Source organism: Neoarius graeffei, chromosome 1, assembly GCF_027579695.1.
Source record: "Neoarius graeffei isolate fNeoGra1 chromosome 1, fNeoGra1.pri, whole genome shotgun sequence".
Taxonomy (NCBI): domain Eukaryota; kingdom Metazoa; phylum Chordata; class Actinopteri; order Siluriformes; family Ariidae; genus Neoarius; species Neoarius graeffei.
In genome coordinates, this window is record NC_083569.1 from 58,765,727 (window position 1) to 58,777,421 (window position 11,695).

Consider the following 11,695-nt stretch of genomic DNA (forward strand, 5'->3'; position numbering starts at 1 on the left):
TAAAAAAAAAAAGCTAAATTTACTTTCATCTGAAAAGAGGACTTTGGACCACTGTCACTTTTACTCTTTAATTAAATCACCAAAAAAAAAAGAACTTTCAGGATCTTAATTTTCTTGAGGTGCACTAGTCAATTGTACTCATTTTGCTGTGTCTACATCCACTTAATTTTTTTTTTTTAAATTCCTGTTTATTGAAGTGTGATCTATTGCTGCCAGGAACAAATATACTATAAACTTTTTTCTTTTAATTTGTCACTGTTAATGAAACTAAAGGACTTGGTTCCTAGAATAACTGTTCCTATCATTTCACTGCCTGAGAACTTAACGGGACTACAGAAGCACAGGGCAGCCAATAGAATTCATCATGCCAAGCTAAAGCTTCAAAACTAATAGGACATGGGGAGGGATTGTCTAATAGCAGATGTTGCCATAGTAACTCAAAAGGGTTTACACTTCGCTTCATTTGTCGAATCAAAATTAACAAATCATGTCTGGTTTATCAATTTACCCCTCAGGTTCAAACGTCATTGTGGCAAAGGGAAAATCATGTAATAAGGAAATCAAAGTAATGACTGTAGCATACAAATCCAGAGACAACACATTTACATACAGTAAGTATACTTTTAAGTGTATACTGAGCATATATTTAAAAAAAAAAAAGACAAATGTTAACCGGGCTTAAACATTATCATCTACCTGCCTTGGACAGCCTTGGGGGTGCTCCTCACACATTTCATTGTCACCTATACACATGTTATGGAGGAAACAGGCTGCCATAATAATCATCACCACGTTTTCAAGGCGGGTGTTCTGCAGATCTTTCACCCGCCTCCACTTGCACTTCATCCTTCCAAATGCTTGGTCTATGACTGCCCTTCCAGAGCTGATTCTGGAGTTTCGGAGCTGGTCCTCTTCAGTGAGGGCCCCGTTATCACACTTCGGAGTGATGATGAATGGGTCAGCTTGCCCAGTATAGGCACTGTCTCCAAGCAAACTGTATTCACCCATTTTCTCCTGCCAGTCTGCATAAAAGTTGGAGGCTCTCAGCATTCTGGCATCATCAACTTTGCCTGGTGGTCCAACAAATATATCAATAAATCTACCTCTCTCATCAACAATCCCCTGAAGGAGGACAGAATAAAATGACTGACTGTTCATGTAGTCTCCCCCTCTTATGTTTGGTCGATTTATCTTGATGTGGCATCCATCGATCGCCCCAATGATTCCATCAAGGCCGCATAGCTTGTGGAAAGCTGCGGAGGCCGCTTTCTTTCTTCCTGCATTTGGCCAGGAGATGAAGGATGGCCCTAGAGTGGATAAAATGCCAAGCACTTCCAAAACAGACTTGTGCGCTGTTGACTCCGACACATCAAATTTGTCCGAGATATCTCTGAAGCCGTTCTGGTTCGCCATGTACCACAGAAACATCAAGACCTTCATTCTTACAGGCACTGTTGGCTGACCTCGAGCTTTTTGCCGTTTCAGCCCCTGCTGCTGCAGCACCATCAGGAGAAAGTCAAACTGTCTTTTGGTGACTCTGAAAGGTTGAAAAAAAGTGTCATCGTCCATGTTTGGCATAACTTCCCATTCTGTCCCAGTCTTCAGGGTCACTCTCTGTGGTGAGCGAAGCATAGCAGCCGTTGCTATTCTACGAGGAGGGGAAAAAATAATTAGAAAATGAGTTCGGTGTCCTCTGATGTCCAAATATTGCCAATATGACATCTTTTATTGCAAACAAACATTTCTAAACTTTATGAAATATGTACGTTTACATGTAGTTCTTTCATTCATACCACAAATAAGAAAACGGACACTCTTGCTTGTGTAAAGTGAATAATTTCTACAAGCAGCAGCAAAATTAGTATTTTAAGACTGAAGGTTCAGGTAGTGTCAAGATAACCGGAATCCATACAGCACAAGTTTAACACTTTTCAAAAGTTTCAGTCAGTGGATATTGGTCTGTATTTTAAAACCGCCTTGTTGAAAATAAACAAGTACCAACACATTATATCAGTTCCAAGTTTCCAACTTCCAAATGCTGGTTCATTTCTGAAGTGATGCTGAAGGCTGAGACCACACATGCCTCTTTTCCACCAAATCAGTTCCAGGGCTGGTTCGGAGCCAGTGCTGGTTCACAACTCGTTCAACTTGCGAGCCAGCTGAGAACCAGTTTGCTTTTCCATAGCTCGCGGTGCTAAGGGAAGCCACGTCATTACGTCGCTGTATACGTCATTACGTCGCTGTATATGTCAGTTACGTCGTTGTATACATCATTACGTCGCTACGTTTGCATAAACCTTGGTGCGAATATCGAAGCAAAAACAACAATAATAATAATAATAATAATGGCTGACTTCGCGTTTGTACAGCTGCTGCTTCTCGTCGCTTAAAAATGGCGGTCTTGTTATTGTTGCTGGTCTTAACAACTCCGCCCCCCCGCTGACGTAAGCGGTTCTTTCCTCTGGCCCAGCAGAGAGTTGGTGCTAGCCTGGAACCGGTTTTTCTGGCCCCAGAGCCAGTTCTTTGTCAGTGGAAACAGAAAACCCGGTTCCAAACTAAGCACTGGCCCCGAACCAGCCCTGGAACTGCTTTGGTGGAAAAGGGGCATCAGTGACTGATCAACGACAGCAAACATTTTTTATTTTCTATAAATGGCACTGAAATCTGCAATTTCCAAGCATTTAATCTTATTTTTATGAAATTTATATTGCCATCAAAACCTGCAAGTGGATTGTGTATCTACTGACCAGGGGTGCAGATCCGATGTCAGGAGTGGGGGGGGGGGACACAAAAGTGATTTTTTTTTTTGCCCGTATGCAACTCATACCATGCAACCATAAATCACAACGTCGTTGAGGCTCGCCACATCATTCAAAAAGTACTGCACAGGGAAACATCTCATCTCATTATCTGTAGCCGCTTTATCCTGTTCTACAGGGTCGCAGGCAAGCTGGAGCCTATCCCAGCTGACTACGGGCGAAAGGCGGGGTACACCCTGGACAAGTCGCCAGGTCATCACAGGGCTGACACATAGACACAGACAACCATTCACACTCACACCTACGGTCAATTTAGAGTCGCCAGTTAACCTAACCTGCATGTCTTTGGACTGTGGGGGAAACCGGAGCACCCGGAGGAAACCCACGCAGACACGGGGAGAACATGCAAACTCCGCACAGAAAGGCCCTCGCCGGCCACGGGGCTCGAACCCGGACCTTCTTGCTGTGAGGCGACAGCGCTAACCACTACACCACCGTGCCGCCCCACAGGGAATCATTTGTCTGAAAATGCATTTGTTTGTACAATTTTTAATAATTTAGGGGATTTTTATTGGGGGGGACAATTCATGTTTTTCAGAAATTGGGGGGGGGGGGGGGTCATGTCCCCCCCGGGATCTGCACCCATGCTACTGATGGTTTATAACAGCACATGTTCAGTGTCTGACAGCACTGAGCAGTGTTTATTTTGATGGGGCAATGACCTTGACATTCGATAAATCACATATTAGTCTTAGATCGTTACAGACATTAGGCTATTATAGGCCTACAGTAGAGCCGATCAGAAATAAGGTTAATCCTCATGCAGGTACACTCCCATATTAACGAAAAAAATTAAAGAAATTTAGATTTGTAAACCATGAGAAAAAAACCTGCAACATGAACTGTCCCAACTCTCCCCATCAGGCCATTTTGAAGAAAAATATATTTTCCCCCAGAATTTAAGATTAATTAATTAATAAATAATAATAAGGTGGCTCTAGGCTACATACTTTAATGCCAAACAAATCCCAAATTCACCAGCAGACATTACACCATAGAATGGAGGGGGAGGCAAAGTAGAAAATAGTGTTTTCACTGACACCATCAAAACACGAAAGTCCCGGATGTGCGGCTATATTGGAGGTATTGATTTCCATAAACAAACAATGCTTGCATTTCACACAGGAAAAATCACAATTTTCGTAATGGCATTGGCCAAAGAAACTTGCAATAAGAAGACAGAAGCCGCTAGAAAGTATGTAGAAGGCCTAGAGCCCAGTGTAAGAGCCCACTATCTGGAGAAACTGCAGTTAATCGACGGCCTGGAACCATACGAAATGGGAGAAGAACTGAGTGAAGACAATGCATTGCTGCCGGATGTGACATACCCAGACATCGTCAACTACTTAATTTTTTTCGCCAAATCCATACGCTGCTGAGGATCTGAAGAGTTTCAAGGGACAAGAAGCATATAACCAGATGTGCTGTGACTGGGTCAGGGAACAAAAAGCATGGAAATTTGGTCACAAATGTCTGGTGAAAGCACTGTGTACATTACATGTACAGTGATATACTGTAGATCATGAATGCACATCCCCTGTGGGCCTACTTCAGCTGACAGCAGACTGTGATTTTTAACTTTAGCTTACTCTCGAGAACATACAGAAGCAACATCTCGGCTAGCCTAAAATCCTTCTCGCACTGTATGTCGTATTAGGCGGCGCCGAGCTCTGTTTCTGTAGCCCTCGGCCTCTCGCCTGTTACATAGCTAGTGTTACAGTGGGGGGCTGGTCCTCTGGTAGCCATGAGAGTTTGCCTCCCCACTCGCATCTATATTGCAGTGTGCCTTGCCAGACAGCAATAGGTACCATTTTTATGATGGTCTTTGGTATGACCCGACCCGTGAGTAAAACTCGCAATCTCCCGATCGAGAGGCGGGCACGCTAACCACTAGGCCAACTCATGGTTTTTCAAATCACAGCTGGACAGTAGAAATATAGTGTCATATTTAATTTTAAGACATTGATCCAAGGGCGGCACAGTGGTGTAGTGGTTAACGCTGTCGCCTCACAGCAAGAAGGTCCTGGGTTCGAGCCCCGTGGCCGGCGAGGGCCTTTCTGTGTGGAGTTTGCATGTTCTCCCCGTGTGTTTCCTCCGGGTGCTCTGGTTTCCCCCACAGTCCAAAGACATGCAGGTTAGGTTAACTGGTGACTCTAAATTGACCGTAGGTGTGAATGTGAGTGTGAATGGTTGTCTGTGTCTATGTGTCAGCCCTGTGATGACCTGGTGACTTGTCCAGGGTGTACCCCGCCTTTCGCCCGTAGTCAGCTGGGATAGGCTCCAGCTTGCCTGCGACCCTGTAGAAGGATAAAGCGGCTAGAGATAATGAGATGATCCAAACTTTTTAAAAAACCTCATACCTAATACAAAGTGAACTGAATACACTTATGTTGTGCGGATTTTTGTCAGTCAGATCCTGGTTTAGTTTGGCAAGCCAGAGACGACGACGCTCCTCTGACAATTTTCTGGTTTCCTCCCCCTGATTTTCGATTATTTTAGGTAAATCGGTAGAAGTGCAGATGGTTCTCACGATTGTGGCAACCCAAAACTCTGCAGTAATTCACCATTACTTGGTTAGTTTATCAAAAAATTCACGAAGATTGCTTTGCTGTTGATGTGTCCAGTGCCGCCGATATGGCCAACTTCTGGTTTGATGACATCACGTGAAACACTCTATACAAGTTTTGGTTGATAAAAATATTGAACTGCACAAATCTTACTGCAGTGTCCAGCTTCGTGGCCCCAAAAGGAAGTAGGTTACTCTCAGGGGCAACATCTAATTTCTGATGTAATTAGAAACCCGACTGGTTGAAATTAATTTATGGGAATACACACTGGTTCAGTATTTTGTCCATAGTCGTCTTCTCTGGTGACGGTGGCAGAGAAGAGGACTATGGACAAAATACCGAACATCATGGACGATGCCAGTCACCCTCTGCACACCGTCATCAGCAACCACAGGAGTCTGTTCAGTGACAGAATGCTCCTTCCCAAGTGCAGGACAAACAGACTCAAAAACTCCTTTGTCCCTCACGCCATCAGACTGTACAACTCCTCTCTGGGGGGGAGGCGTATGGAATCAATTTTGTGCCAAAATGTTCATACAATACTTTTGAAATATCAAACAAAAATGACAAATCAAAATACAAAAATGAAAAAGTCAATTTTTTTAGACTGGCAAACAAATTATTCGTGTAATCGTGCAAAATATCAGTCTATTACTCTTCAGAAACCTTTTATTTTTGTTCCGCGTCTTTCTCAGTTTTTTTGACGTAATTTATTTTGGTTGCGATTCCAGCTTTCTCGTTTGCGCTCCCTGACTTTTTGCTTGCAGTTTTGGCACAAACTTCATGTGTGGGTGGGCTGTCCAGGAACGCATTCCCATTGGGTAACTTGTGTTTGACTGACAGCTACGCTCAGCCATTCCCCCGGAGGCTGTTGCGGCCATTTCCTACTCGGATTCTGGCGGACTGTTTGACGAGTGACCGATCCATTGACGGTAAACAAGGATCGAGTGGACTTCAGTGGCGACTATGATATTGAATTAATTCAACAAAGTGTAAGTGCGGGACAAATGTGTTGTACGTGTTGCAGTAGTGCGCATTATGCAGGCGTGTTTAACGTTAGCAAGACAGCTATATATTGGGTAGTGGAGCTCAGTCTAACATTTGACTTGCCACGAAACACCTGCATAATGTGTACTACTGCAACACATACAACACATTTGTCCCGTACTTACACTTTGTTGAATTAATTCAATATCATAGTTGCCACTGAAGTCCACTCGATCCTTGTTTACAAGGGAGTAACTTTGATTTTGACATTGGTGGGGACACAAAAGTGATCCAAGGCAGAGCTTCCGAAAGGTGTTTTTTTTTTTCCATTAGCAATCATAATTTCATGTCATGCAGATCTTACAGGTTAACAAGGACAGCCGTAGCCTAATGGTTAGGGAGTTGGTCTTTGGATCCCAGGGTTGCAGGTTCAAATCCCACCCTTGCCTCTCCCTACATCTCCATCCATGGCTAAAGTGCCCTTGACTGTAACCAATACCCTGTACCAAAATAGTAACAGTAAGTTGCTTTGGATAAAAGCGTCAGCTAAATATAACGTCATGTAATGTCAAGGAGGCAACTTCAGGGTTCTCAGCTTTACTCATGCAGGATGTTAAGGGCTGCAAAAGTGCAACATACTGTCAATTAACGGATCAAGACTGTAACATGTAAGTACACATAAATGAAATGTAAATGTGTTGGTTACTGATACTCAAGCATAAACACAAGCAAATTAGTTTACACTGGTTGCTCCTATTTGAAAGAACCATTAGGTCTATAAATTTAACATTCATTCATTGAGGATATTATCTAACACCAAGTTACATTGCTCCAGCATTCCTTTTCTCTGCAGTAGCCTAGCTCTGATGCATCCTGTCATGTTGCTAAACCTGCCTAAGGAGCTGCAGCAATACTTTTATGAAGGGTTTCCATACATCAAAAGGATTTTGTTGAGTTTTTAAAGCTCGACGGAAACCCTGCACTTACATTCTTGACTTTGAAGAAGAATGAACGAATGTCTCGTTTCTTGGGAGGGGGGCCGTCATCCATGATACTCAAGTCAGCATGCGAGTCGTAGGGCAAGCATGCATGGACATCGAAGTCCAGCTCAATTTATAGGCTGACGGAGAGTGGGGTGTGCGTGGGGTAGGTCAGGTGTGTACGTGTGAGATACGGGGGGTTGATAGGCGGGTACTCACGGCTGCTGTGGGAAGTGTACTGCTTTTACAGCAGATGGAGTGACAGCTGGGATAGCCAACCATGTAAGTTAGCGAGAAACAGGTAGCTAATCAGAGAATGATATCTACGTTAGAGGGGGGATTATTAGCAGTGTCATACATTTAACCCTTTGTGTGCCACATAATCATTGCTCAGGTTAGGACATCGGTTTTATTGATTGTGATTACACAGTAGCGGCTGAATATTAGTAGGGACACGTCCCTAGCGTCCCTACCCAAAATTACGCCCTAGCTTGTTTACCGTCAATGGATCGGTCACTCGTCAAACAGTCCGCCAGAATCCGAGTAGGAAATGGCCGCAACAGCCTCCGGGGGAATGGCTGAGCGTAGCTGTCAGTCAAACACAAGTTACCCAATGGGAATGCGTTCCTGGACAGCCCACCCACACGTGAAGTTTGTGCCAAAACTGCAAGCAAAAAGTCAGGGAGCGCAAACGAGAAAGCTGGAATCGCAACCAAAATAAATTACGTCAAACAAAACTGAGAAAGACGCGGAACAAAAATAAAAGGTTTCTGAAGAGTAATAGACTGATATTTTGCACGATTACACGAATAATTTGTTTGCCAGTCTAAAAAAAATTGACTTTTTTTTTTGTATTTTGATTTGTCGTTTTTGTTTGATATTTCAAAAGTATTGTATGAACATTTTGGCACAAAATTGATTCCATAGAGGAGGGGTAACAGAAGGACAGAGGACGGGAAGGAGCAGTAGCCTAGCCTGACAATAAACAATACCGGACAATGTGCAATATAAAGTGCAATATCTCTTCGGGTGGCCCTTCCCCATATCTTATTTATATTTATATATGCAAATACCTAATTTAATGTAATTTATCTAGAAGTTTTTTCCTCCATTTCTATTCTCTGTTTATCCTGTACTGATGCTACTGGAATTTTAATTTCCCTGAGAGAACCCACCCAAAGGGATCAATAAAGGGGACTCCCTAAAGTGAATGACACATGAAATGGAATGACAAATGACAGCTAGTGACTTGAACAATAAATGGTCCCTTGTCATTCATCTCATCTCATTATCTCTAGCCGCTTTATCCTGTTCTACAGGGTCGCAGGCAAGCTGGAGCCTATCCCAGCTGACTACGGGCGAAAGGCGGGGTACACCCTGGACAAGTCGCCAGGTCATCACAGGGCTGACACATAGACACAGACAACCATTCACACTCACATTCACACCTACGGTCAATTTAGAGTCACCAGTTAACCTAACCTGCATGTCTTTGGACTGTGGGGGAAACCGGAGCACCCGGAGGAAACCCACGCGGACACGGGGAGAACATGCAAACTCCGCACAGAAAGGCCCTCGCCGGCCCCGGGGCTCGAACCCAGGACCTTCTTGCTGTGAGGCGACAGCGCTAACCACTACACCACCGTGCCGCCCCCTTGTCATTCAGATTCTTATAAATGGAATAACGATTGAAATGTAGGTGGAATGACATGCTTTCAGCTCATGAAATGGAATGACATTGTTTCTAAGTGGAATGACATACTTTTAGGTCATGTTATCAGTGATATCACCTTTTACAAATGGAATGACAGCGTTTCCAGGTGGAATGACATACTTTAAGCTAATGTTATCAGTGATATCCCCTTTTACAAATGGAATGACAGTGTTTTTAGGTGGAATGACATACTTTGAGGCAATGTTATCAGTGATATCACCTATAACCTAACCCTAACCCTAGAAACAATGTCATTCCATTTGTTAATTTGATATCACTGATAACATTGCCTCAAAGTATGTCATTCCACCTAGAAACCTTATCATTCCATTTGTAAAAGGTGATATCACTGACAACATTAGCTCAAAGTAAGTCAATACATATAGAAACCCTGTCATTCCATTTGTAAAAGCTGATATCCCACCAAGCACCCACTTATCTTATCCTAGGGAGGTCTAAAACTAAAGATTTCAATCGTTATTCCATTTGTAAGAATCTGAATGACAAGGGACCATTTATTGTTCAAATTTACTACCTGTCATTCCATTTCATGCGTCATTCACTTTAGGGAGTCCTTCAATAAAGTTCTATCTAATCTAATCTAATCTAATCTAATCGTCCCAAGTCTCCCGCTCTCCCCTATTAATCTTGCAGAATCATAAATTTAATATATTTATATAACAAAACATTGCTTGTTTGCCTCTTATCACTCTAAAACTCGTCCTAGATCTGGAGAAAATCGTGAAAACATAGTCCATGCATATGCTAAAAAGCAGTCACATTACCTCGGATGGAGCTGAAACCAGTTATTGACAGGGCTGACTTATGGGCAATAAATGGGATTTGGATAAATCCTGACAGATCACTGACATGACTCTTTACATTTTTCTGATGCGGGTTTTTTCATGTCTTGGTGGGTCAAGTGGGAGGTTTGTATTATTGTTACCAAAACAGACAAAACGTGCTTTAAAAGCACAGTACATTAAAAAAAAACAATTAAAAAATACCTTGTGCGCTTTTTTTGTTCTTCCACCTCTTCATTGACATGGACTAAGAATCTATTCATAAGCTTTCTGTGCTCGGACAGAGCAAACAAGAGGCAAGTTTTAGAAGAGACATCCATGTTTCTTTCACCCAAACAAAGCTGAGACCGGAAATGACGTGATTAGTGTTCGCCGTCTCACTTCCGTGTTAACTCGCCAGTACAAAAGTCATCAGATGAAATTGGTTGAGAAAATGAGTTTTAGCGGGTGGAGAAAACTGGGCTGGTTTGCCAAGATATCGGCAGTTTTTAAAGCATCATATAAATTAATTATGTTGTTTAACTATATTTATAATACATAGGGCCAAATTACTCAATTCTGATTGGTCAATCAAGGAGGGCTTTTTTTCCTTAACACGGGGCTGTATTTCTGAAATGCTATTGGCTAGTTCGTTGCTTGGTTACGGTTACAAAAATTAGCAAATTTTGTCAACAAATTTTTTTTTTCCGTTTCCGGTTGAGAGTACGTCGTGTGCGTTCTGGCTGCCGCTTCTCACCAGAGCTTTTTTATTTAATTTCTTTTTTCTATTTTTTTTTCCTGTGTGTTTGTGTAGTTTGATGTTTGTTTGAGTGTTTTGTCCGCCGGTTGTGGTGTAGCTCCGGATCCAGTTTTGGGCGTCGGTTCCCTCCAGGCCTTGGTTCGCCGTGGGCGATGCCTGTGCTCCCAGCTATGGACTGCAGTGAGCTCGTTGCTCATTTTACATCGTGGTTGTCCAGCGCTCTGTGCTTTAATGCTGGGCATGATGTTCCGAGCGATGTTGCTCGGTGGTGTCATGGCAGCTGTGCAGGCGGTTTGGGACACACCAGCGCTCTGCGTGGCGGAGCTTCTCTGCTCGCTTTTTGGATCCATGGCGTGGTGTTCGAGCGATGTTCCTGACGGCGTTACGACGGCGGTGCTGGAGATGTGGGACTTGTTTTCGTGCGCCTTTTGGTGGGACTATGGCTGCTACACCACAGAAATTACATCCTGACCCCTACTTGGTGGACTTTTTATTTTTTATTTATTTATTTTTTATTATCTCATCTCATCTCATTATCTCTAGCTGCTTTATCCTGTTCTACAGGGTCGCAGGCAAGCTGGAGCCTATCCCAGCTGACTACGGGTGAAAGGCGGGGTACACCCTGGACAAGTCGCCAGGTCATCACAGGGCTGACACATAGACACAGACAACCATTCACACTCACACCTACGGTCAATTTAGAGTCACCAGTTAACCTAACCTGCATGTCTTTGGACTGTGGGGGAAACCGGAGCACCCGGAGGAAACCCACGCGGACACGGGGAGAACATGCAAACTCCACACAGAAAGGCCCTCGCCGGCCACGGGGCTTGAACCCGGACCTTCTTGCTGTGAGGCGACAGCGCTAACCACTACACCACCGTGCCGCCATTATTTTTTATTATATTTTTTTAAATTTATTTTTTCTTGTTTATAATTGTAAAGCGTCCTTGGGTTTTTTGAAAGGCGCTATATAAATTTAACTTATTATTATTATTATTATTATTATTATTATTATTACAAAATGGCTGACTCTGCTGACTCAGCAATGCCACGTTTCGCTACATTTGACGAAGAAATGCTAAA

At 43.2% G+C, this 11,695-nt stretch overlaps 1 protein-coding gene across 1 annotated transcript; it reads right to left on the reverse strand.

Annotated features, from left to right (window-relative positions):
• Window positions 1–10,208, reverse strand: LOC132888054 (uncharacterized). The gene is made up of 2 exons (XM_060923981.1): window positions 10,075–10,208; window positions 1–1,648 (listed from the first exon to the last, which is right to left on the reverse strand). Exons 1-2 carry the CDS (start codon window positions 10,188–10,190, stop codon window positions 679–681), a joined length of 1,086 nt encoding a protein of 361 aa, XP_060779964.1. The 5' UTR covers window positions 10,191–10,208; the 3' UTR covers window positions 1–678.
• Window positions 10,209–11,695: the final 1,487 nt, after the last annotated feature.

What these genes read in the sequence shown, in the direction of transcription:
- LOC132888054 (XM_060923981.1), bottom strand. Translation starts at nt 10,190, where the DNA reads ATGGATGTCTCTTCTAAAACTTGCCTCTTGTTTGCTCTGTCCGAGCAC. An exon ending in GAACAAAAAAAGCGCACAAG is followed by an intron (nt 1,649 to 10,074) that starts GTATTTTTTAAT and finishes CCCTCCTCGTAG; the next exon opens with AATAGCAACGGCTGCTATGC.